At 49.2% G+C, this 27,342-nt stretch overlaps 1 protein-coding gene across 1 annotated transcript in view; it reads right to left on the bottom strand.

The window, feature by feature from the left end:
* The window catches only part of EXOSC10 (exosome component 10), a 289,910-nt gene that overhangs the window by 51,243 nt on the left and 211,325 nt on the right, over nt 1–27,342 (bottom strand). The window contains exons 21-23 of the mRNA XM_086921318.1: nt 24,215–24,288; nt 23,000–23,180; nt 22,484–22,545 (exon numbers count right to left, since the gene is read on the bottom strand). Coding sequence (XP_086777444.1) covers nt 22,484–22,545; nt 23,000–23,180; nt 24,215–24,288 — 317 coding nt within the window. The remainder of the gene's footprint in view (nt 1–22,483; nt 22,546–22,999; nt 23,181–24,214; nt 24,289–27,342) is intronic.

Below are 27,342 nucleotides of genomic sequence, written 5' to 3'. Positions count from 1 at the left end.
GCCAATGGTCTGCGAAGTCTTCCTTGGTCTTCTTCCTTCAATTTCTTCTCGAACTTCTCTCTTTGCAGTACTTTCTCCAAAAATGTCTGGAGCCCAACGGGAACGATCCAGACCCGACCGCGGAAAAAAGAATCTGAAGATGGCGCCCAGGGATGGGAGCTTCCGCAGGAAGCATGCCGACGTCACCGGAAATACACCCAAGGAAGGGTGACGCCGACGCCCACCTGGGACACAAAAAAAAAAAAAAAAAAAGAGAGAAAAGACTACGAATCCGGACCCAACCACAAGACCGCGGAATATGCACAGCATAGTGAATCCAGAAAGATTCACGCTGCAAAACTGCAGAGGATACCACCACCTTTGTTTGGCCAGTAAACCCTCCCCCTTCCAAGGACACCATTGCCATGGGATGGACCATAGTCTTGTCAGTATTGATGACTGCGAAGGTCTCATCAGTCAGATACAGTTCTGGGGATATCATAGTGACACTTGCACCTATATCCCTCCGTGCTTTAACCCTAACCCCACTAATATGTGGCGGTTGTCTGTATGTATCCAGGTTCCTGGGCCTGACAGCCAGGGCAGCTGCATCCACTCCACCCTCTGAGATTAGGGTTGCTTCAGTGTGCACTCTGACCTGGTCAGGGCATACCAAGAATCCCATCTGGAGACTTACCACTGCAGTAGGAACTGAAGGTGAAGGGGGAGAATCATTTTGGAACAGATAAGCTCTCTGGTTCTTTGTCCACTGGCTTTGCAATTAAAGCACCAAGCCTTCTTGGATCCCAGTTCTGACCCTGGTACCAACCCCTTGGTCTGTTTATTGTCTCTGGCCCACCCCCTAATCAGGATTTTGGGGGCTTTTAGAAGACTCTTTGTTTTTGTCTTTTGACTGTTCACCAAATTTCCCTTGTGGGGGTCTTAGCAACTTCTTTCTTTTAGTCATCCCCAGCATGCGTTATCTTCGTTACCCTAGTCTTGACCCAGTGGTCAGCCTTCCTTCCCAATTCTTGGGGAGAGGCTGGACCTACGTCCACCAAGTACTGATGCAGTTTTTCAAAAACACAGTTACTTTACAGATGCTTTCATAATAACATTATAAAGTCCGTCTTTACCAATAGGTGGCTGGTTAAAAGGCAACAAGGTGCAAAGTCTTGCACATTGTTACCTTTTAACCAACCACCTAGTATTTTGACTGAGAAGTCAACAAATTCTACCCAGTTGGGACTCAAGGTTTTACAAGTTTCCCTGAACCGGATCCAGTACTCCTCGGTGAGGAGTTCAAAGCCCTCAATCAGGTTATCCTTCATGAGGTCATAGGACTCGGCATCTATCTAATCCAGTGTCAGGAGTCTATCCCTATACTTTCCTGAAAACAGCTCCCAGAGTAAAGAGCTCCAATACTTCTGGTTGAGTTTCCTCATTTTAAATGCCCACTCAAAAGCTGTAAACCATTTGGTGATGATATCACCCTCTACATATTTTTGGCCAATCCCTACGGTGATCTTAGGGTCAAAATATGTATCTTTTTCCCTATTTACAATTTTAGGCCCATCTTAGCCCTTTCCTTTTCAATGGCTAAGAGTGTGACCTCAAGGGCTATTCCTTTAGCTACTTTTTGGAGCGGAGGAACCTCCTCCTCAACTTCATCTGGGATACTAATATCAGTACTCCCATTGACTTCAGCATCCCCCTGGGTCATTTGAATTTCCTTCTATTGCCATGGCTCGATCGTGCTGAGCAAGTAGTCTGGAGATGAACCTTAGTCGGCTTAGCCCCATAGCAGGGCTCCATGCTGTACAGAGGCCCTTAAGTTGGGGGCACTTTCCTACAGAAACCTTCAATGATTACATTAGTGGAAAAAGTATTATTGGGTTCGAACGACAACAAAGGGGGTCGGCAAAGCAGTCTTTCTTCATATTAAACAACAATAAAAGATGAATCCCAGCGACATTGCCAGCATAATAAACAACAACACAGTGAGGTGCTAAGATACAGTCAACTAGTGATTGGAGAGATAAAAGGGACCTGGGAGCACAATACTGATAAAGCATGAGGATGTAGTATACTTTACAGGTGTGCCTTAAGCTTTTTCCCCCAGTTGTGATGGGTTTGGATATGATGCAGCTGGTTGGTTTTAAAGATGGTGTGAGTAATCAAGGGCAGGGTGGAGATGATGAGGTTACATTTCTGCAGGCGGGAATGAGGCGTATAAAATGCTGTTAAGGGGAGGCAGTGTTGAGTCTGGGAAACCATGAAGCAAGTCATTAACACCATTCAGATCTGAGACTATGAGGGTTAACTTTCTGGGAGGAAAGTTTTAATTTCTGTTTAAACAAGCTATAAAATATTTGGAGGGAATCTTCCCCCTTGTAGTTTAGATACCAAATCGAGGAGATATTTGTCAGATACTGCAGGACTCACTAGAGCTATTCAAACATTCTGGGACAAAGTAGAGAACACCATGTACAGTGGTAGGGAGTACAATAGTCTGGACTACGTAGATAGTGCAGACAACCTTAACACAAATAGTCATGTGCGCACATTTATCTGATTAGACCTAATGCTAGCAAAATGAGACACTTATCTAGGCAAAGTAAGAAACAGGACTAGACTGCTGTAAAATTCTACAGAAGTTAATTTATTAGGCTATGGGATGCATGCAAAAACACCAGAAGATATACATAGATGGATTTTGAAGGGGACATGAAGGACAACCACTTAATATGTACTAAGTTGGGTCAAGTATCACCTACATGGTAAAGAAACCTTCAATAAGTATATTACAGTAGTGGACAACGTATTATTGGGGTGGAAAGAGAGGGGATAGGCGATGCAGCGTTTGTGCATATGAAACAACAATAAAATGTCTTTTATACACAAAAAAGGAAAATCCCAGCCACATCGCCATCATAGGTGCCGAGATAACAGTGGTAACCGGCAACCCTAGCATCATTAGGACCCAGGGTGACAGTCAGCCCTAGAACACAACATTACTATCCTCAACCAAGTATTACAACCTCCCCAGTATTAAGGCTCAGGTACCCCCATTTGTCCCAGTATCACCATGGACATTTTAAAATTTTTATATAGCTTCTATACCTACAGTTTAGCCAAAGCTATGTGTAAATGATTGATCTTTCCAGTAACTGGCTGAAAACTCCTACATGCCCTTTTGGAAACCATTCAACTCTTCTCTAGTCAAAAACAACAATGCAACATTCTGAAAAGATATTGTATTGGACTGGCTTATGCCAAAACATTCCAGAGCTCTAGAGGTTCCCAAAGAACCAGCACTCGTCTTCCCATGCCTGTCACAATTCCACCAGCACACACATTCAGTGCTTCTGTACCATCCCCAAAAACAAAATGTTTCTATCATCTTATGAACGTATACATCCCAAACAATCAAAGAGGCTGTTGCCCCTGAAATTCTAGATCAGAAGGGGAAGGCATGTATGTCCTGCTCACTTTCAGGCATCTTGAATTAATCAGACCATGGGCTCACAGAGCAAAGAGGTCCCTGTGGAACAGCCATCAGCTTAAGCTCGGATGAGTTCAGGGCACTTAGGGCAAGAGAGGCGAACCCCTGGACTTGGCCTTCAGCAACTTTGTGGAGGAAACTATTTGAACCCAGACACCACTTCTCATCTCAGAAGACTGAGCACTTAAGGAAATAAAAGGGGAATGTGCATGGTGACCCCTGCTCTACTTCCTACCACTTTTCCCTTCTGTTTTTGGATCTGCAGTTAAGTTTAACAATCGAAAAGAATCAGGAGGAACGGTATATATGCAGAGGTTGTTAGAACAGCTTGAGGTGTCAAGTTTACTGCTTCCATGTGCTCTGTATCCCTCTTATAGACCATGTCTAACCATCCAAGAGGCTCCAGTTGCTTTGGTGCTCACCTTTCAGTCCAGCCAACCACACGCCAAGTGTTGGCTCCCATAATGCACCATAACTATGCTAGCAGGTGAGACACAAATCACATTACACTCCACCTTGATTACCTTCCTCTGCTTTGCTCTAATCTGACCCCGACTCTAACCATTCCCCATCCTCCTTTCAGCATTATAAAGCAGCCCCAGGCTAGCATGAAGTATTTTTTAGCAACAAATTCAACATGGTATGTAACCAAATGACCAAGGTATCCTAAAGGAGAACAAATAGTTTACCTATTGGTGTGGTTTTGCAGCTTGAAGATCTTTTTGGATTCACTATGCTGTGCATTATTCCGCGGTCTAGCGGTTAGGTCCGGAAATGTAGTCTTTTCTTTCTTTTTTTTTTTCGTATCCCAGGTGGGCCTCGACGTCCCACCTTCTGATGTACTTTATGTGATGTCGGCACACTTCCTGCGAAAGCTCCCACCTTTGGGCGCCATCTTCGGATTCTTTTTGTTCTTGTTTTTGTGTTCTGTTCGTGAATCCTTGGCAATGTTTTCCACTACTTTCTTAAAATAAATGTATTTTCACTTTGTCTCTTAAAGTATCCGTTTGTATTTTATTCCTTGTATTTCCACCTTCTTCTCCTGCCTCATCTTTCTGGCAGAGGTGGGTGGGTTCGCTAGTGAATCCAGAAAGATCTTCAAGCTGCAAAACAACACCGACAGGTAAGAAACTATTAGTTTTGCAGCATGAATCTTTCTGGATTCACTATGCTGTGCATAGTGATTGGAGCGGTCTGTTAGGTTTGTGGCGGCTGGGTGGAAGATGAGCGTTGGTTGTTGAATATATGTTGAAGCACTTTCTGTCCTACTTGTGCTTCCTTGTTCATCTGTATATCCATGCAGTAGTGCTTCGTGAACGTGTGCACTGAAGCCCATGTTGCCGCCAGGTATATGTCTTGAATGGGTGTGTTAGCCAGGAAGGCTATTGTTGCTCCTTTCTTCCTGGTAGTGGGCTTATACCCCCTCTGTTAGTTCTTAACCTGCCTGCTTGTGACAGAATTGTATTGTTTGTACGATCCATCGTGCAATGGTGCTCTTTGTTACTGGTCTACCCAGGAAACTGCTTGTGAAGGACACAAAAAACTGCTTTGTTTTCCTGTGTTCTTTAGTTCTTTCCATGTAATGCATTACTGCCCTTCTAGCGTCCAGAGTGTGCAGGGCCCTCTCTGCACTTGTGGATGGTTTCTGAAAGAAGCTTGGTATTTGTATTGTCTGGTTCATGTGAAAACTTGACACCACCTTTGGCATAAAGTGTGGGTCAGTTCTTATTATCACCCGATCGTTGTGTATTTGAATATAGGGTTCTTGCAGTGTTAGCGCTTGCAGCTCGCTTACCCTGCGTAGCGAGGTGATTGCCACTAGAAAGGCTGTCTTCATTGTGAGCATTTGTAGTGATGCCTTATGAATGGGTTCGAAAGGCGCCTTCATAAGCTCTGTTAGGACTAAATTAAGGTTCCATGCCGGTGGTGGCATCCTTTTGGGTGGCGCTGTTCTTTTAGCCCCTTCCAGGAATCTTTTTACTACTTGTGAAGTAAAGAAGCTCTTTTCTGTCTCTCCTCTTGTATAGGCTACTATTGCTGCTAGGTGTACCCTCAAGTGAGGTGGAACTTAGGTTTGATTTGAGTAGGTGTGTTAAATGTTTTAGCACTGTTGGTTCCCTTGTCACCTTCTTGTGCAGTTTCTCCTTGATACACCATTGTATGAATCTTTTCCATTTTGCCACATAGCACTTCCGTGTGGTAGGTCTTCTTGCCTCTCGTAGCACCCGCAGTGTGCTCTCCGGCAGTTTCAGATGTGCAAACTATGTCTTCAAGAGCCATGCCGCTAGGCAGAGGCTCTGGCTGGATTACCTCTCCATTTTGCATGGAGAGTAAGTCCTTTCTTTTCCCGAATTTGTGAGGCGGTCCCTGCGCCATCTCCACTATTTGCTAGAACCATGACTGCCTGGTCCACTGTGGTGCCACCAGAACCAGCGTCATGTTGCTGGTTCTGCATTTGCTGAGTACCCTGTGTTTCAGTGGTATTGGGGGAAAAGCATAGGCAAATGTTTTCGAACAGCTTATCCATAGGACATTCCTAGGGATTGTTCCCCTGGTTGCCTGGATGCGAAGTATCGATATTTTGCATTCTGGTGTGTTGCAAATAGGTCTATTGTCGGAGTCCCCCACTTCTTGAATAGCCTTTGTGTTTCTTGTACATTGAGATCCCACTTGTGAAATGCCGATGTCTGTCTGCTGAGCCAGGCTGCCTCCACGTTGTCCTTCCCTGGTAGGTGTCTAGCTAGGAGGTCTATTTTGAGTGGGATAGCCCATCTCCATATGTCCTGCGCTAGGTTGGATAGTGCGACTGATTGTATTCCTTCCGGTTTGTTGATGTAGAACATTGTTGTGGTGTTGTCAGTCTGTATCAACACTCTTTGCCCGTACAGTTGTGTCTGGAAGGCTTTCAGGGCGAGGGACACAGTCTTTACTTCCAGGTAGTTGATGTGCCTGATCGCATCTGTTGGAGTCCACAGGCCCCGCACCTGGAGTCGATTCATGTGTGCTCCCCATCCCTTCTGGGTTGAGTCTGTGGTGATGGTCACTGTTGGGTTTCGTGGTGTCAAAGGCTTCCCCTTTGTTATGTTCTCCTTGTTCCACCACGCTATCTCCTCTTGCACTGGGTGCATTACAACCACTAGATCTTCCCAACTCCCTGTAACTTGTGACCATTGTTGTTGCAGCCATTCCTGAAATGGTCTCATGTGTAGCCGTTTATTGGGGACTAGGTGTATGCAGGACGCCATCATCCCAATGATATTGCTCGCTGTCCTCACTGTCAGAGCTCGCCCCTTCTGGTACTGATGTGTCTCTTTCAGCAGGCCAAGTGTTCTCTTGTCGCTGGGGAACACTTTGCTCTGTATGGCGTTATCTGTGCGCCTAGGAAGATCTTCACTTGCTCTGGTTCCATTGAGGATTTTCCCCAGTGTATTGAGAATCCCAGTTCCGTTAGCGTTTTTGTGACCCGTAGTGCATGTTCCTTGCATAGTTTGTAGGAACTTGCCTTAAAAATGTAAAATAATGTAAATTGATACTTGTATAGCGCACTACTCACCCGCAAGGGTCTCAAGGCGCTTGTACGAATACCACAGTGGAACCCATCCTGGCTTTCCCTGTGAGGCGTCCACTCCTGGGCACCCCCAAGGTGGAGGCCAGGCATCCTTAGCGTTGTGGGGGCCGTTGTGGAGATTAAGCAAGCTATTGCCCAGAGTTGCAGAGTGGGACTCCATGATTGGAATAGGCACCGAGGCGAGAATTATCAGGTCCGTGGAATTTTTGAGCCCAAGACCCGCCGAGGCGGGGAATTGAACCCTGGTCCCGGGCTAGACCTCTGCATCAGGGTCTGCCGCTCTAATCATTGAGTTGTCGAGGTAGGGGTATACATGGATCCCTTCCCTCCTTAGGTGCGCCACCAAGGCAGCGAGGTACTTGGTGAAGACCCTTGGTGCGGATTTTAGTTCGAAGGCCAGGGCGGTGAACTGGTAGTGTGCCTTGTTGATGGCAAATCTCAGTAGATGTTTGTGCTGTCTGTTCATGGGAATGTTTAGGTAGGAGTCCTTTAGGTCTATAGTGGACATAAAGTCTCCGTCCCTTATCTGAGGTATGACTTCTTGAAGAGATGTCCTCTTGAATTTTTGTGTTCTTATGTATTGGTTTAGGAACCGTAGGTCCAGAATGGGTCTTAGGGTTTCGTCTACGTTTGGCACGAGGAAGTAGTTCAAGTACACTCCCTTGTTTCGTTCTTTGAATGGTGCTGTTTCTATGGCTTCCTTGTGGAGGAGTTCTTGTGCTTCCTCCGAGTAGCGTTAGCTCTTTTGCCGAGTGCGTTTTCCTTTTCGGTTTCCTGTTTGGTGGTTTCTTTTCCAGTTCTATGCAGTATCCTAACTGAATGATGTTCAGTATCCATTTGTCTGTTGTTATTTTCTTCCATTCCTGGAAGAAGTGTTTTAGTCTGCCTCCTACTGGTGTAACATGTTCATTGAGCTTTTGTCGTGTAACCCTTTTTTGCTGACTTTGTTGTGCCCATCCCCTAGAGGTGTCATGTGGGTGGGCACGGTTGGAGGTGCTGAGTCATTTTGAAGTGGGTTGCTGCCCCCCCCCCCCCCCCCCCTCCTTGTATGTACTCGTCCATTCGCCCTCCCGCAAAAGGGCTGCCCGAGGCTGGTATTGCCAGGTTTGTTTTTGCTGGCCCTGCTGTGCTTGGTTGTCGCCCTGGTAGCCCTGCTTGAATGTCTGACAAGACGTTCCAAGCTGGTTTCCCCTCTTCCGTTTGGCCTCAGTGTCGGTGTGCCTCTCCTCATTCCTCTGAATTGCAAGGCCCCCATGGACCTTGCAGTTTCATTTTCGTTTTTGACTGGTGCTCCGAACAGGGTTTCACCATTGAAGGGGGTGTTCAGGGTTTAATCTGTACTTCCGGCTTGAAGCCTGATATTCTCAGCCAGGCATACCGTCTCTCTTTGACCCCGATCATCATGAGCCTGCTGGACGTGTTTGCCGCATCCAGGGCTGATTTCAGGAATGAGTTGGCTATATTCTTGCCTTCCTCCACCAGGTGTGTTGCCCTCTGTTGGTATTGCTCAGGGAGGTGTTTGAGCAGTTGTCCGACCTCGTCCCAATGCTGGTACGTATGCCTGTTGAGTGGGGCATTAGAGTTCGCAATGTGCCAGTGTACTGCTGCATTCCTCTCTATTTTCCTTCCAGTGAGGTCTATCCTCTTACTCTACTTGTCAGGTGGTGGGCCTGAGTTTGTTGGAACGTTGGCCCTTTTTCTGGCTGTTGCTGCGATGGAGTCAGCTGTGATGGATCCCTGGATGTAGGGAGGATCCTTAGAAGAGTGTTTGTATTTTTTCTCTGCCCTGTGTGTGACAGACCTGCAGCTTGCTGGTTTTTTGAAAGCTTCCCTCCCCTGGTCCAGGACACTTGGTAGCATGGGGAGGAAATGCGTTACTTACCTGTAACAGCAGTTATCCAGTATTGGTGTCTTTCATAGATTCACATGCCTGAATCATTCCCCGTCGTCGAGACGGGAGCCTCCGGTAATAAAAAAGTAATGTCCATAGACATACATTAGAGAAACAAGCATTGGAAATGCAATAGGTCTCGCAGCATTAGAGTTAGTGCTTTTAGAATTGTTTATGGGTTTTTTGTTGTAAATCTTTTGCATTTTTATTTTTTGTAGCCAATGCTAAAGAATTACAAATCAAAAAAGCCATAAACAATTGTAAAAGCTTTAACTAAAAATCCTCTGAGACCTATTGCACTGTGTGAGGGTGAGGTGTTGAGGGTGAGTGAGGGTGAGGGTGAGTGAGGGGTTGAGGGTGAGTGAGAGTGGGTGAGGGTGAGTGAGGGTGATTGTGAGTTAGGGTGAGGGGTTGAGGGTGGGTGAGGGTGAGGGTGAGGGGTTGAGGGTGAGTGAGGATGAGTGAGGGTGAGTGAGGGTGAGTGAGGGTGAGTGAGGGTGAGTGAGGGTGAGTGAGGGTGAGTGAGGGTGAGTGAGGGTGAGTGAGGGTGAGTGAGGGTGAGTGAGGGTGAGTGAGGGGTTGAGGGTGAGGGGTTGAGGGTGAGGGGTTGAGGGTGAGGGGTTGAGGGTGAGGGGTTGAGGGTGAGGGGTTGAGGGTGAGGGGTTGAGGGTGAGGGGTTGAGGGTGAGGGGTTGAGGGTGAGGGGTTGAGGGTGAGGGGTTGAGGGTGAGGGGTTGAGGGTGAGGGGTTGAGGGTGAGGGGTTGAGGGTGAGGGGTTGAGGGTGAGGGGTTGAGGGTGAGGGGTTGAGGGTGAGGGGTTGAGGGTGAGGGGTTGAGGGTGAGGGGTTGAGGGTGAGGGGTTGAGGGTGAGGGGTTGAGGGTGAGGGGTTGAGGGTGAGGGGTTGAGGGTGAGGTGTTGAGGGTGAGGTGTTGAGGGTGAGGTGTTGAGGGTGAGGTGTTGAGGGTGAGGTGTTGAGGGTGAGGTGTTGAGGGTGAGGTGTTGAGGGTGAGGTGTTGAGGGTGAGGTGTTGAGGGTGAGGTGTTGAGGGTGAGGGGTTGAGGGTGAGGGGTTGAGGGTGAGGGGTTGAGGGTGAGGGGTTGAGGGTGAGGGGTTGAGGGTGAGGGGTTGAGGGTGAGGGGTTGAGGGTGAGGGGTTGAGGGTGAGGGGTTGAGGGTGAGGGGTTGAGGGTGAGGGGTTGAGGGTGATTGATTGTGAGTGAGTGAGGGTGAGGTGTTGAGGGTGAGTGAGTGAGGGTGAGGTGTTGAGAGTGAGTGAGGGTGAGGTGTTGAGGGTGAGGAGTTGAGGGTGAGGGGGTGAGGTGTTGAGGGTGAGGGGTTGAGGGTGAGGGCGAGTGAGGGTGAGGGGGTGAGGGGTTGAGGGGGTGAGGGTGAGGTGTTGAGGGTGAGTGAGTGATGGTGAGGCTGAGGTGTAGAGTGTGAGTGAGAGTAAGAGTGAGGGTGATTGAGGGTTTCAGTGTTAGTGAGGGTGAGGTATTGAGGGTGAGTGAGGGGAAGGGTGATTGAGGGATTGAGAGTTAGTGAGGGTGAGGTGTTGAGTGTTAGTGATGGTGAGGTGTTGAGGGTGAGTGAGGGTGAGGGTGAGTGAGGGGGAGGGGGAGGCGTTGAGGATGAGTGAGGTGTTTAGGGTGAAGTGTTGAGGGTGTGGGTGAGGAATTGAGGGTGAGGGAGGGTGAGTGAGGGTGAATGGTTGAGGGTGAGTGATTGAGGGTGAGGGGTTGAGGCTGATGTTTTGTGGGTGAGTGAGGGTGAGATGTTGATGGTGAGTGAAGGTGAGGTGTTGGGTGAGGCGTTGAGGGTAAGTGAAGTTGAGGGTGGTTGAGTGAGGATGAGTGAGGGTGAGTGAGGAGTTGAGGGTGAGGTGTTGAGGGTGAGTGAGTGAGGGTGAGGTGTTGAGGGTGAGTGAGGGTGAGTGAGTGAGTGTGTGGTGTTGAGGGTGAGTGAGGATGAGTGAGAGTGAGGGTGAGGGGACAGCGGGTTATATATCCTCCTGGTGGTAAGACCAAGGCTGAAAACAGCGTACTTTGGTTTTTCTATTAAAAAAAAGGAAAAAAAGGAAGTAGATTCTTCAGTTGTGATCCCTTGAAGATGACAGCCGCTGGCAGGCTCGGACACTGCACTTCGGTTTCAGGGACGAGTGTCGGCACTTATTAGTTGTGTTGTTGGCACAGGAGGCGCTTCTCTGCGACGAGGAAGTATTTTAAATTGGACAGTTCTTGCATTTCTCACCCGGTATATCACACTCATCAGTGGGACAGGTGCTAGATTTTCTCAGCGTGGCTGCTTGCTTTTAATGGGAGAGTTTGCATTTCTCGATGTAATACAAGCACTTCACCAAGGCTGCTCTATTTCTGACGGGGCAGTGCCGGAACTGCTCTGAAAGGCTTGTACTTATAAAGGCACAGTATCACCACTACTCATCTTGGATGCTACACTTTAACTTAGGCATGACATGCACTTCTTGGGGCTAGCATACTGAGGCTTTGGGTCTGTACTGGCAGTACGTAGCAACGCTCATATACGTTTTACCTGAAAATGATATCACTTTGCATGACTGTTCATCTAATGTTATGGTACTAGCACTTCTCGGCGAGGCTTCTGTACCTTTAAATTGGCAATACCACTGTCACTGCATGGCTGCTGTGCATCAAATTAGAAAGTAATGGCTCTTCTCAGGACTGGTTCATTTTATTCTCTGGTACTGATGCTTCTCAGCAGGGCTGCTGCGCTTTTACAAGGGTAGTAACTGCGCTTCTCATCAGGACATATGCATAGGAAACAGTTTCTTATTACCTCGCTTTTCTCAGCAGGGTTCACGCATACTCAGTCGAACCGCACTCTTGCTTCTCGGGAGGGTTCAGGCATACTCAGTCGAACAGCACTGGCGCTTCTCAGCAGGCCTGCCAGAAGGAGACGCGGCGCAGCGCCGTTTGCTATAATAGCTGAGTGGGTTTTGCACCTGCTGGGTGTGATCTACAAACAGCGCACGCGAGAAACAGCGACGAGGTCGCTCTTCCGTTTAAACTTCCAGGGTCGTTAATAAGTAGGGCCGTGTGCCAGGTTACAATGCCACCTGATATTGTCGCTGGAAGTTAGAATGACGCAATATCAAAATCCGCATTATGTACAATAATGTCTAAACCCCTAGCAAAGAGGCGCGTGCTTAAAACCGGGACCGGCACAGGGCGAGGGAGGGAGGTTTTCGACGCCGTTTATTCCACAAACGGAAGGGATATTTATTGCTGCATTTTCCGTGCTGCAAACGTGCCGGGCGCTTACAGGCTTATGCATTATGTATCGAGGGCTGCGAGTTGTGCCTGCCTCTGAACGCAGCTCTGGCGTTGTGAGCACAGACGCTGCCTAGGGTGCCGGCTCTGGAAGAAACCTGCGCACACTACATACATGAATACTCCGTGCCCTAGGGATTGGCCGACGGATGCAGGCAGCATAGGCAGGGACTGTGCAAGAATTCCGACCCTCACACAGCAATGATGCTGCCTTCTCCACCAGTGAGATGATGTGATGGGGAGAGAGACAGAGGGAAAATAGGGAAGAAAGATAGTTGCATGCTCGGTGCTGTTGCAACAGAAATAAAAGGCGCTTATGGGAATTAGTTGAAACAGGGGTTCCCTGGGAGCACATGCCATTAAGTTAGCTCAGTGGGCTGCGCACATGCTGCAGAAAACCGTGTTTCTAACACACTGGTCACACTGTAGCTCGAATCCGAGCAGGCCTGGCTGAGGCGTTCATTCTATCTAGGTCTATCGCTGTGAAGTTAGAACACTTGTTATTCAGAGCGCCAAGAGGCCCTTCACTTTACTGTTGTGTTCGTGTGAAAGGCCAGTACAGCACCTTCTCTAACGCTGCGTCTGAACGACTGATTCAGCTGAGGATACGTTGTTCTGACTCCTGAACGCATATGAACATCTATTGCATTCTGGGAGTTGTAGTTAGTGCTTCGAAAATGAACGTTCTGCATTGCAAGTGTGGGGTGCTAGAAATGCAAATCTGTGCTGGCTGCGCAGGCGGTGACGCAGTCGCCTGGTAATCCTGTTCCTGGTTCACACGAGCAGCGCCTCAGACATGTTCTCTGAGAGGATGAGCAAACTTGTTTTCTGTCATTCCTGCCTGAGCCCGGGGTGGGACCTCGTCCTCTCCTCTCAGAGGAATGCGCCACACAAAGCGACGGCTCAGAACAATGGCGGCCCTGCGCGCGTAGGCAATGGTTATTTTTAATTATAATCCTCGAACAGGGCAAGCGGATATTTTAACCGAGCAGTCGGTGCCGCCGCAGCTTCCTGCGAAGCTCTGGGCTCGGATTGTGGCGGGAGAGCTGGCGGCGGAGACACCAGGCCGCTGCCGAGGGGCACACGGTGCGACAGAGGAGGGCTAGAGGGACACGGGGACAATCTAGATCAGGGGCATGGCAGGGGAGGAGAGGAGGAGGGGGGAGGAGAGTAGGGGAGGCACGGCCTAGCGGCCGTGCAATCAAGTAGTGAGGGGGCGGAGAGGGACACGGGGACAATCTAGATCAGGGGCATGGCAGGGGAGGAGAGGAGGAGGGGGGAGGAGAGTAGGGGAGGCACGGCCTAGCGGCCGTGCAATCAAGTAGTGAGGGGGCGGAGAGGGACACGGGGACAATCTAGATCAGGGGCATGGCAGGGGAGGAGAGGAGGAGGGGGGAGGAGAGTAGGGGAGGCACGGCCTAGCGGCCGTGCAATCAAGTAGTGAGGGGGCGGAGCTGGGGGAGGCTGTGAGAGAGAGTAGGCAAGGCAGGCGGCTGGGGGCATGTGGCACGCGCATTTAAGCTCAATGCGCATGCGCATTGAGCTTAAATTTCTCGTGCACTGCAAGGAATCGCTACGATTCCTTGCAGTGTGGATAAAGAGCGGATAAGTGCCAATACTCTCGCCTTGCTCGATGCGCATGCGCATCGACAGGCGAGACCTAAAAAGGGCCTAAGGGCCTCCCCTTAGTAGCCTTTCCTTGTCCTTATGTAAAAAGGACCAAACTCTCACAGTCAGCCAATCAGCTCCGACCTCCCTCTAGAACCTTCCTGGGAGGAGCCTCAGTCCCTCAGATTTTCGTACGCACCCAGCTAGGTTGGCGTAACATAGTCCGAGAGGGAAGTGAGTCCTTCCAGGGGAGGCGGGAGGGTTGCATGTGAATCTATGAAAGACACCAATACTGGATAACTGCTGTTACAGGTAAGTAACGCATTTCTTATCCAGTATTAGGGGTGTCTTTCATAGATTCACATGCCTGAATCAGAGTAGCTAGCAATCATAGTAGCACATTCGTAAGTAAAGTTGCTCTGCCGTCATGTTAGATCATGCATATAAATCAAACAACAATGAGACAGCATAGAGAGAATAACATCAGAGCAAGAATGTGCATACCTGGAAGGCGGGATGTAGGAAGGCTCACCTTACTGAAAGAGATGGCGAAGCACCGCCTGGCCCACTGCCGCATCCTTCTGGAGTTCGATATCCAGGCAGTAGTGTCTGGCGAAAGTATGCGGTGACTTCCAGGTCGCCGCCCTGCAGATGTCCAGGATTGGCACTCCTGCAAACAGCGCTGCTGATGTGGACATCGCTCTGGTGGAATGAGCAGTGACGTGATCATTCAGAGGCCGGCCGGCCTTGTCGTGGCAGAATGAAATCGCAGAGGAGATCCATCTGGATATGCTTTGCTTCGTGAGAGGCAGGCCCATTCGTGGTCTGCTGTATGCCACGAACAGCTGTGTAGATTTCCTGAGAGCCTTAGTCTTGTCCAGGTAGAACTTTATGCATCTCATGAGGTCCAAAGAATGCAGCGACCTTTCCGCTGCCGTTGAAGGGTTGGCAAAGAAGGACTTAAGGACTATTGGTTCATTGAGATGAAAGTCCGAAGGTACTTTTGGAATGAACTTAGGGTTTGGTCGCAGTACCACCTTGTCCTGTCTGAATTGCATGTAAGGCTCCTGAATGGATAAAGCTTGCAGCTCGCTAACCCTTCTGGCAGACGTCAGAGCAAGCAAGAGTGCTGTTTTCCACGAGATGTGTTTAAGAGATGCCCGGTGAATGGGCTCAAATGGGTGGCGCATGAGTTGGTTGAGTACCAGATTAAGCTGCCATGTAGGAGGTACCTTCCGAGGCCTCGGAAAGGATCTGTAGAGCCCCTTTAGGAATTGCTTGACTAGTCGGCTGGACCACAGAGAAGGCCCAGAGACAGTTCTGGTGAACCTCGAGATAGCCGCCAGGTGAACCTTGATGGACGCATGCGCTAGTCCTGACTGAGCCAGATGCAAGAGGTATGGTAATACCTGTTCAGGGGTGATGGCGAGGGGCCGCAGGCCCTGGTCCGAACACCAAATGCAGAACCTCTTCCATTTGAGAGTGTAGGTCTTGTTCGTACTGGCTGCCCTTGCATTTGCTAACACATCCCTGCAGTCTTGCGGAATATTCAGGCCACCGAACTCTCTGTGCTCAGGAGCCAGGCTGATAAGTTGAGCGATTGGAGGTTCGGGTGTTGCACCTGACCGTTGGACATCGTCAAGAGTGTCGGGTGTTTTGTCAGGCGAATCGGAGATCTGATGGAAAGTCGAAGCAGATCCGAGAACCAGTGTTGCCTCGGCCAGAACGGGGCAATTAGTATCAGGGTGCAGGGCTCCACCTTCATCTTCCTGAGGAGCCTTGGGATCATCGGGAATGGAGGAAACGCGTACGCAAAGGCGCTGGACCATCCTATGGAAAATGCATTTCCTAGTGATCCTGGTTGGGGATGCCAACTTGCGTAGCTTGGGCATTTGGCGTTCCTCCTGGTGGCAAATAGGTCGATGTTCGGGACTCCCCATAGAGAGAAGACGTGAGTCAGAGCGCTGTCGGATAGTTCCCACTCGTGGGAGAGGGATTTTTGCCTGCTCAGGGCATCCGCGATAGTGTTGTCCTTTCCTGGGACATATTCTGCTTTGAGCGGGATCCCGTGCATCACTAGCCAATTCCAGATTTTCTGCGATTCGCGCGAGAGAGAAAGCGAACGCGTTCCCCCTTGCTTGTTTAGGTAGTGCATCGTCGTGGTGTTGTCTGTCCTGACGAGCACCGGGGAGTTCTGGATGCGTGGTAAGAAGGCCTGGAGCGCCAGGTACACGGCTCTGAGCTCCAAAAGGTTTATGTGGAGCGATTTCTCTTGAGTGTCCCACTTGCCGCTGATCTGAAGATCCTGGAGAACTGCGCCCCATCCCTCTAGGGAGGCGTCGGTGGTGATCACTAGCGGTGACGCTGGAAGGAGAAAGGGTAAGCCGACAGTTAGATTCCGGCGACGCTTCCACCATAGCAGACCTTTGGACATTTTTGGTGTGATCCGAACAATGTCGTCGAAGGAGCCAGTACTTTGAGTCCATTGGCTCGTGAGTGCCTCCTGCAAGGGCCGCATTCTGAGTCTGCAGTGCGGGATGAGGAGTATGCAGGAAGACATCATCCCTAGGAGGGAGGTGTAAGTCCGAACTTTTAGGTGTGTCTTTGTCGCCACAGCCGTGGCCAGGGATAAGATCTTGTCAGTCCTCTCCTTCGAGGGGAAGGCTCTTGTGGACTCCGTGTCTAAGATGGCCCCTAGGAAGGTAATTTTTGTTGCGGGGACCATGCAGGATTTTTTGAGATTGAGCGTCAATCCCAGTCTCTGAAAGAGATTGGTGCAGGCGTTTGAGGATGTGACTGCGTCTGCAGGACAGGGTGCTTTCACCAGCCAGTCGTCTAGGTAGGGGAAGACTTGGTGGCCCAGTTGACACAGGAAGGCTGCCACTGGCGCAAGGCACTTCGTGAAGATCCGTGGCGCGGACTTGAGGCCGAACGGAAGGACTTTGAACTGATAGTGGCGGCCCGCCACCTCGAATCGTAGGAATTTCCGGTGACTTCTGAGGATGGGGATGTGGTAGTAGGCATCCTGGAGATCTAAGGATGTCATGAAATCTCCTCTTTCTAGAATGCCCAGAATTTCTTGAAGGGTCACCATCCTGAACGATTGGCTCCGTAGGAAGGTGTTGAGCGCCCGGAGATCCAGGATGGGCCTCCACTTGTTTTCTTTTTGCTGTACCAGAAAGAAGTGGGAGTAAAATCCCTTCCCTTTCGAGGATGCCGGCACTCTTTCGATTGCCCCTTTCTGAAGCATTGTCGAAAGCTCCTTTAGAAGCTGTCGCGGGTGTTTGTGCGTCCGCCTGCGTGGGGGGGTATTGGGAGGGATAGAGGTGAATTCGAGAGAATGGCCGAATCGAATAATTTGAAGAACCCACCGGTCCGTGGTGAGGTATTGCCAATTGGTGAGGAAATGTGTCAGTTTTCCTCCAATTTGAAAGGATGTAGATGGTGTTTGGACTGGCTGGAGTAATTGGTCACTGGCGTCCGCCAGCGCCCCTCTTGGTATTCTTGCCTCTGTAGTTGGATCTGCCGAACGAAGATTGGCGTCCTTGTTGCTGTTTGTTTTGGTACTGGCCTTTGTGATTGTATGAAAACGAGGCTCTATTCTGATAGGAGCCTCGATAGGAGGACTGACCTCTTGCTCTGTTGCCTCGAAAGGACTGGTTTCTGGATTGCAGGGTACCCAGTGCCCTCGCCGTGTCCGTGTCCTTTTTAATGGCCTGCAGTGCCTCGTCAATCTTTTCTCCAAAGAGGTGTTGCCCGTCGAAGGGCATATCCAGTACCTTCGATTGCACTTCCTGGCGGAATGATGTCGCTTTTAGCCATCCTTGGCGTCGTAGGGCAGCAGCCCCTGCCAGTTGGCGGAAGCCTGTCATGGCTGCGTCGATAGCGCAGTCAATCAGTTCCGCTGCTGAAGATTGACCTTCCGTCAGTAGCGCCTTCACCTCACCCTGGACTGTGTCGGGCAGTTCCTGTACGTAAGGGGCGATGTCCTCCCAGAGCTGGCGATTGTAACGCCCCAACAAGGCTATAGAGTATGCCACTTTGATGGTCATGGCCGATGTGGATGAGAAACGTTTCCCAATCGTGTCTAGTTTCCTGCCCTCCCTGTCCGGGGGGGCGGATAGTGGTGAGGAAGGGTTACGGGAGTGTTTCTGGGCTGCCTGTGTCACCACTGAGTCTGGCTTGGGGTGACCATTGAGGCAAGCCGCCGCCGTAAGTGGTGCCCTGTATTTCTTGTCCAGGCGTGGAACAACCGCCGAAACAGAAGCAGGTGTTTGCATTAATTTCAGTCCTTGTTCCCACAGGAATTCAATAATTGGAACAGTTTTTGCGGATTTGTGAGTCTGCTCCTTAAAATCCAGCAAGAAACAGTCCGTTTCCGTCGATTCCACCGCCATATGGAATCTTATCGCTGCTCTTTCCACAAGCTTGTGGAAGCCGGCAATGTCCACCGGCGGGGAGTCCGCATGACGCGGTTGAGGTGAAGCTGGGGATGACGCTACATATTCATCCTCTTCATCGTGGTCTGAGTGATCCTGGTCCGAGTGGTCAGAGTGCACCTCCTGGACCTCGCCGTCCTCTAGTTCCTCCTCCTCCTCGTCCGAAGAGACCACCACTTGAGGCTGGACGTCATGGTGGGTTTGAGGGCGATGCTGAGTTTGTTTTGAGGCGGGCACCTGAGCTTGGGTTGTAGGTGTCTGATCCCCTGTGCCCTGAGGTGTCTGAACGTTAGGCGTTTGACCGCCTCTGTTTGACTCTGGAAAGCGTTGCTTGTAGTCCTGTACAAGGAGCCTTAAGTCATCAACTAGGGTTGCAGGCAAGCATATCATGGGGGTGACTTCCGTGCGGACACTGGTATGGATAGAGTGTTCCTGATAGGTGCAGTCGTCCTGCTCCTCGTCAGTGCTTTGGCACTTAATGTGCAGGTCCGAGATCGAAGTTGCGGGATCCAGATGGTCATCTTCCTCGGATTCTTCGCTTTGGAAGATTTCCTGAGGTGGTTGCTTCTCCACTTTGCTTGGAGACGTCGTTTCAGGGGTAATCTGTGGTTTGGTAGGTTTTGCAGGCTGCACAACAGAACCAGTCGTCGTCGAGGGTACCGTCGACGGTGGTAGCATGAGTGTCGACACTTCCACAAGTTTCGATTGTTTCCATGGCTCCGGCCTTGTTTCCTTCGACGTCGAGTCCCTCGTCGACGGGGTCTTCGTCGACGGTGTCGGGGTCTTCGTCGACGGTGTCGTCGTCGATTCCCTCGTCGACGGAGTCTTCGTCGACTGGGCCGTCACTGACGACGAGCCCTTCGCCGACGGAGTCGTCGACTGAGTCGTCGACGAGCTCCTCGTCGACGGTGGAGTGGGTGATGAGTTCTTGGTCGCCAAGGACTGCGAAGTCGTCGTCGACGTCCTCGTCGACGGTGCTTTCGTAGACGACGGCCTCGTCGTTGAGTCTCTCGTCGACACCTTGGTCGTCGACGGTGGGACGTTAGATAACGGTTTCGACGACGATGGGTTCGTCGACGATGGCGTCGTCGACGGAGTAGTCTTCGTCGTCGACATGGTTTTCGTTGTCGATTTTAGGCCAATAGTTGAAGAAATCGGCCTACCTGAAGATGAGGAGGGCGTAGTCATCGTCGTCGACGCTGAAGGCGAAGAAGCCGATGTGGTAGACACTGTGGTCGTGACCGAGGTAGTCCTCTGGGTTTGCCTAGAGGACGGAGCAGGCTTTTTAAAGGTTTTATCCTCTTTAACAGACACTGAAGATGACGTAGATCTTGCCTCTGAAGACTTTTTGTGAGTCTTCGCAGGAGGGGTGTCTGAGGGGCCCGGGGAAGATACCCTAGGCCTCTTTTGAGAGACTGCTGATGCCTTGGAAGCGCTACTCACGGAGGATTCCAGGTGGTCTCTGTCCTTAAGCCTGTCCAGCCATATAAGAAGGCGACCTTCTCTGTCTCTCACAGTCTTTTTAGGAAAAGACCTACAGATCCAGCATTTGTCTGAGACATGGTCCGGGTAAAGGCAATACAAGCACAGGTCGTGCTTATCCACATGAATTCTTTTCTTGCTGCAGGAAGAGCAGGCCCTGAACAGGGCTTTCTTCTTCGAGTCAGACATGAAAAAGCAGTGGAAAGAACACACTTACTGCCAAGACAGTGTAGTGAAGTCTTCCTTGAAGAGTTGTTGGTTTAGAGAACACTTTCAAAGAAAGTTTGATGATTTTTGAAGAAACCTGAGGAGAGCTCAGGCTGGAGACTCCCTAGCACAACGTGCGGTAGAAAATCTGAGGGACTGAGGCTCCTCCCAGGAAGGTTCTAGAGGGAGGTCGGAGCTGATTGGCTGACTGTGAGAGTTTGGTCCTTTTTACATAAGGACAAGGAAAGGCTACTAAGGGGAGGCCCTTAGGCCCTTTTTTCTCTAATGTATGTCTATGGACATTACTTTTTTATTACCGGAGGCTCCCGTCTCGACGACGGGGAATGATTCAGGCATGTGAATCTATGAAAGACACCCCTAATACTGGATAAGAATTGGCTCCTGGTTTGAGTGGGGAGCAGGGTCTCTAGGAGGAAGCAGGCTTTTGGTTTTTCTTCCTCCAGTTTCACTCCATAAGCTGTTGCCGCGTTCCTGATGACCATGTTGTAGATCCCAATGTCATCTGGCAGCGAAGGCCTCGAAGGATACATCTCAACTGCCTCTTCCGGGCTTTTGGCGTCGAGGTCCTGAGCCACCGAGGATGCAGAGTCCAAACTCGTGCGCTGGTTTCTTCACCTTCCTCGAAATAGTATAGGCCCTCTACCTCTTGGTGTTCCTGGGGCTCAGGAGTTTTCGGCGGCTCTTCGGCAAACTCCTCCTCGTCCGCAATGATAGTCGGCGGCTTCGACGGGATGATGAACCTCTTCATCCGCTCGTCAAATTCTCTTTTCCTTTGCAGGAGGTTATCCATTTCGGCCTAGAGCCTTCTCTTTTTCCTTTCCATCTCGGCGGCCTGTTTGGCGTCGAGTGTTTCGGACCATCTCTTCGACGTAGACGTCGACTTCGAAGAAGCCTTCGGGTCCTTTTCCTTCGCCGCCGAGTACTCCTTTTTGGGGGTGTGCTTCAACGACCTAGGCTTTGAGTGTTTTTTCGCCGCCTGGGAGTCCTTTTAGAAAGATCTGCTGGGCTGATTGTCCCTGGATCGAGCTGTTGACGTCGAAAGTTTCGGCGCTTGTGCTCCCTTCGTGGACTTAGACTGTTTTTCGAGAGTCTGACTCAGGCTTTCGAGAGTCTGTCGGGTTTTAGTGGTCGACGGCTCTCCTACCTATTTTGTAATTTTCTTTAGGGTCTCTACGACCGTGAAGTCATCTGGTCCCTCGGTGATGTTGTCCTCTTCATCACTGGAGAGGCCCAAGTCCCGAAGCGACAGACGTTGGCCTTTTCCTTGCATTCTGTGGTCGGCTATCCTCTGCCTCTCTCTAATCCTGAGAGCATTCGGGGTGAAGACGGAGCAGGCGTTGCAATCCTTGCTTTCGTGGTCGACAGGCAGGCAGAGGTTGCAAACCAGGTGCTGGTCCTTCTGTGCGTACTTGTGGTGGCAATTGCAGCAGAATTTGAACAGGGTCTTTTCCATTCCTGCGCTCAGGGGGCCCCATGTGTGCGCATTCTCCGTTGGACGTCGAAGTATTCGAAGTTCTCCTCCTTCTTTGTCGTCCCGGCGGTCTTATTCCTGGATGTCTTCTCCAAACTTTTTAGGTGGATTTCAGCTTTTTCCTTATTTTTTTTCTCCAAAAACTCTGGAACCACTTAGTGGCGATCCAGACCCAACAGCGAAAAAAAGAATCTGACGATGGCTGCCAAAGGTGGGAGCTTCCGCAGGAAGCGCGCCGACGTCACAGGAAGTACACCAGAAAGTGGGACGTCGACACCCACCTGGGCTACAAAAAAAAAAAAAAAAAAAAAAGAAGAAAGGACTACGATTCCGGACCCAACCACTAGACCGCGGAATAATGCACAGCATAGTGAATCCAAAAAAGATTCACGCAGCAAAACCAGAAATGCTATTCATGTTACTTAAAATAACCAAACCTGAAAAGAGCCAAGTGAATGTATGTGTGTAATTGGACAAAAGAAAGAGAAATAAGCCAATGAGAGTGAGTGCAGCTGAAGGATATCGAAGAGCAGGTAGCTTGAGGAAGTGGTGTACATGCCTCATCAACTAAGTTCAGACTGTGTGCCAGGTGTCATGAACAGAACAATGTAAAGAGGGACTGTTACGTTCATGTCAGACTAAGACAGGGCAGTTTGGCCATCGCCTTACAAAGGGGTAATATGCTGTAATATTATGTAACATAAATACATACAATGAAGTGCTCACAAATTAGATTGTTGCCAAGTTAGCCTGATGCTGGAGCAGAAAAAGAGAAGACGCCTGCTCTGTGTATACTACCTGGGCTCTATGAAGACGGGGCTACAACAGGCATGCACTTTACTGCTGCATCTCTGCTCACTTGTCCTTTGCGCTTTTGCAAAACTGAGACATATAACATGCAGGTAAGTCATAGTAGTATTGTGAAAAGGGCTTCCCTTTGTGACACTTTGGGAACTGCCAGATGGAGGCGATCTCTGCAACAAACACCTTGTTGAGCGCTACCCTTACCTTGCCTGTGGGAGCTTGGCTATTGGGATCAAATGGGGTCTGCTTCTTAGATGCACTGCCACCTTAGAAAGAAAAAGAGGAGTCTTTGTCAGCAAATTTATAGTATAGGGAAACGGCAAGAGCAAGCAGTTGTATGTGTATGCAAGAATGTGGTATTTGTATAGCGAACACAGCGACCAGGCAGAGCACCGAACACTGGCAAAGGTAAAGATACAGTCAACCCAATAACTGAAGAGTTAACAGGGATCTAGGAGCACAAGAGTACGGATAAAACATGAGGATGTAGTTTCTTCACGGTGTGCCTTCAGCTTATTCCCTAATTGTGATGGTTTTGGATATGATGCAACTAGTTTTAAAGATGGAGAAAGGCACCACTATGATTGTAAGCCAGCCATAGCAGTGACACATGCAGGATAAGCAAATTCAAAGACAGATATTGAGAGCACAGAAGAAACAGTGAAAGCATGTGGATAAGTAGTGGCACAGCTCAAGTGAAGTGCCAACATATGCCCTTACCTGCAAAAGCCTTGAAATCCGACTTGCTGTAGTCAAATGGAGTGAACTCTTTGGGTGGCACACGCTCCTCTAGTTCTGGTTGCAAAGCCTCAGAACCTTTTGACCGTTTTTTCCCTGGTTTTGGAGTTTCTGCCCCAGGCTCACTCGCCATGCGTTCCCGTTTCTTATTTGAGTTCTCTTCCTGTAGGACAGAACGATGAACCAGGCTGGGTTACACATGCTCAGTTATAGGTCTATCCAACTTCAAGCTTCCCTGTGTATAGTTCTAGGTTTCAACTGTTTTAATTACATGTTAATAATGCAAGAAACTGCTCAGTGTGGGCGAGACTGGGACAGAAGAAGTAGATTAAACATTTAGGGCGCCGGAACAATGCGGCAAGGTCTACATCTTGTGTGGGCAGTCAGAAATGGTGAAGCAGTAGCAGCTAGTGATCATGTTATGGCTCTGCTGCGGGTCTAAGGGTGTATCCATGCAACATAGGCCCAGATTAAGACTAAATATGTAGAGATATTCAAGGCGGTCGCAATAGTCATTCCCGACCTGTGTCTCTGCATATTTTTACTCCAGTTACGTAATAAACGTTGAGAATGGGGAATAACTGCGCACATCCATTTTTTCTCATTCGCAAATGCCAATTCTCTGTGGTTTTCCACACACATTCATCGCCTGCTTTGAGCAGGCACTAAATGTGTGCAAGGGAGCTGGAAATCAAAAGGGGTGCGGAGAGATGGAGGGGGCAGGACAGGACGTTGCTAGGCAGGGGACATTCGTACATGCTCTCCTTGTTCTTTGGGAGGGGTCCGGGCTTCCCTACAAGGTGATGATATCCAGATTTGCATGTCAGTATCATTCGGTCCATTGCTCCCACACCCGAGAAATCAAGGTGCGAGAACACCAGGCCACTCATGATTGAGTGGCGGGGACTTTCACTAGGAAATTCCACTCCACTCAACGTGTAATTAGAGTTTGTCTTCGTTATAGAAGAGAGAATGGGAAATGGTGTCCCCAGAAATAAGGCTCATAAGGACCCATAACACTAGAGGAGTTTATGCATCAACTAAGCTCTGCACCAAGAAAGACTTGCCAGAATTCTGGTATTTTGACTTTTAAGTACAGAGCCTTGGCTAGGACACTAAGGTGCAGGGTTGTGGATGCAGCTTGTGTCTGTAATTTGGCACCATGGACAAAGGATGTTACTATATATTGGTACGTACCATTGCTTGCTCACGGACTGGAATGATGGCCTCTGCTGCAGTCTGGTATTTTGCTTCAAGTTGTACTCGCGCAGCTGAAACAATGTATAAATTAACGAAGCTCAGTGATCATAATTTTCTGGGTGGCCACAAATCCTTTATTATATTACTACTCTTCAAAGGAGGATGCCAATTCTAAACCTGCCCCAGGCCCAATCTGAATGATGCTGCTTAGCTACCAAAGCAACACAGAAAAGATGGGTAATCCAGAACGTCCTGACCCAAACATAGAGAGATTATTATGCAATAACTCCCCCTACAATTAACTAGGAAACCCACTACAATCAAACAGCTCTGCACACTCCACTGAAACCTTTCCCCTCCTTAGATTTTCAGCACAAACATACCATCTTTTAAAAAGCCATTCCAAGACCCCACCCTCTGCTTCTTCCACCACCAATTTTACCTTCCCCTGGGATCCAGTAAATTCACCATACACCCCTAGATCTGAACTTCTGAACTCCCCTCACCGCCCCCATCTCAGTTTCACCCTGCAACCTAATTCCGTGAAATCACTCCTACCTTTCTTTGACTCAACCCTCTAGATATTTTCCACAACCCAGTCAGACTGTTTTTACCTGCACTCAGCTCTCCGAACCCCTTTCATTCCATTTTCTTCCCAACCTCTTTTCTTACAGCCTACCTCCCTCTAGCAATCTCTCATTTGCTGTACCTCTCATCTTATATCTTCCTCTTGTATACACAGAAATTTGTATCACTCCCTTGTAAGCTGTACCGCCCGGTACCTAGGGCATTGAGTTTCAAGAGGGTCCACAAGGGCTGCAGCATGTATTGTGCCATGCTAAGGGACCCTCAGTATCAACATGCAAATTGCCATTGCAGGCAGTGTATCTAAGGGCAGAAAAAAGTGAAAAACACAACATGGCACACATCTTTGTGTGCCATGCTCGCACACACAATGCAGTGTAGCTAAGCCGCCCCTACAGCAGGCCTTACTGCCTTAAGCCAGAGTGCACTATACTACATTTGAAGAAATATCTGCATGAGCAGACATGCCCTCTGATTTCCAAGTCAATTCTTAGATTTCATTAGTGAGTAGGCAAGCCATTTTAAGTACATGTGCTGGACACTGGTAAAACAAGCATTGGCATAGCCAATAGGTCTCGCCTTTGGGATCTTATAAGTGTTTAGTTATCCAGCACAACATCCTTAGTAAAACCACATCAACTGCATGGCTAAAAATGTATATGGTCCCAAAGGCGAAACCTATTGGATATGCCAATGCTTGTTCATTTTTGCATTTTAGTCTTAGGTTCATGATATTATTGAACTTAAATGACAAATTGATTTTTAACCATTTCTGTAACAACTTAAACCTTTAGTAAACCGGTATTATTTGACTACTTGTCTAGTTTTCATTGTAAAGCCTAACGTGCCTTTCGATTTCCATTGTAAATAGCATTGAAAAGTCTTGACCCGGTCCAGTTGAGTAGCAAAATCCTTAGGTGATTAATAGCGCTCCCAGTTAGTCCGAAATGCTTTAAATTTCACATTAGTAAGAAAAAGCTCTAACATCGTGCTAGCAGAGCGAGGGGGAAGGAAGCCTGGGGGTGTCTGGGACAGCCCGCGGAGCCTGGTTCGTGATTGCACCCTTCCTTGAATGGCGCAGGATCTTGTGGGGCCCGGTCATAATTAGCACCTGAAATGGGCATATAAAACCTATTGAAAGTAACTCAAGGGCGAGATGATGCGCCTCATTTCCTGAGGCCTAGGTTGTACATGAGAAAGACAGCTAAGCGGGTGTCTAGCATGCACTTTAGTTTAACACGCGACGGCTTTTTCTCAAGAATAATAAAAAGTGTCTTTCGTATGTGCATGTAACTGCCAAGGGCCCAGCGGCGCCACACATTTTTAGGTAACAGCACTTTGCTAGCTTGGATTTTTTAATTTACAGACAATAAATGTATTTCACCTGCCGCATATTCAATCAGCTAAGTGAGCACGTGCAGTGTAACCAGACTGACGGCCAGGTGTCGTTCAGCGCGCTTTACTGGGGTAAATCAACCTCTTTGACTAAGCCACGTCACCAGTTATGGCCCCTCTCTCCCACAGTGCACGCGGAAAATCTGAAAACTAGATCTCTAGGACCTATGGGTTTTGTTCTCCTTATTTGCATAAACGGCGGTGGCACAAGGGCCTCGTGAGGTCTATGATCCATTCTGCACGCACTGTTATACGGTGCTTTTGTTCACCTCACTACAAGCGCTCAGGTAGGGCGGACCTTGATTGTAGTGGGGCCTATGACAAACTTGCTACGTCACTGCCAGGCCCCAGACTGGCTCACTGCAGGGTCTCCAACCGTCTCCTTCGAGAGATGCATGCCTTTCATTTGATTGCACCCTTTCCGGTATCATTTTCGTGAGACTGAAAAGGGCAGTGCGAGTCATGTTCTCATTCGTTTCTTCACGCACAATGAAATACGCACTGGTTTCATTTGTACAGTTCAGTGGTTTGCCCGCTATTCCTCCACCTCAAAAGACTTTTTAAAAGATGTAGACTGGCAAATAAAATTTTTTAAAAAACTACAACTAAACATTCACTGCTTTGAATTCACAGGAAAACTTTGAGTAGAAACGAGTGTGTAAATAAAACGTGAATACTTTTCTTTTTGGTGCCGTTCCTGTTTATGTGAATGATTTGGTCATGATCTCAATTCTGTATGAACCTGATGATAAGTGTTAGAACAGAGTGGGAAACAGAGGGGGTAAGCACGGCGAGCTTTGAACCGGATGATCAGGGTTAGGACAGAGCGGGGGCAGGGGGGTAAGCATGGCGTGCTTTGAACAGGGTGATCTGTTTTAGGACAGAGCAGGCGGGTAAGCACGGCGAGCTTTGAACCGTAGAATCAGTTTTAGGATAGAGCGTAGGCAGGGGGGCAATCACGGCGAACTTTGAACCTGATGATCAGTGTTAGGACAGAGCGGGGGCAGGGGGGTAAGCACGGCAAGCTTAGAACCTGCTAAGTGTTAGGACAGAGCGGGGGCAAGCACAGTGAGCTTTGAACCCGATGATAAGTGTTAGGACAGAGCGGGAATCAAGAGGGGGTAAGCACGGCGAGCTTTGAACCG

Source organism: Lissotriton vulgaris, chromosome 5 (genome assembly GCF_964263255.1).
Source record: "Lissotriton vulgaris chromosome 5, aLisVul1.2, whole genome shotgun sequence".
NCBI lineage: Eukaryota > Metazoa > Chordata > Amphibia > Caudata > Salamandridae > Lissotriton > Lissotriton vulgaris.
Note: the sequence above shows the minus strand (reverse complement) of the source record. Positions and strands in the feature narration are given on the sequence as shown.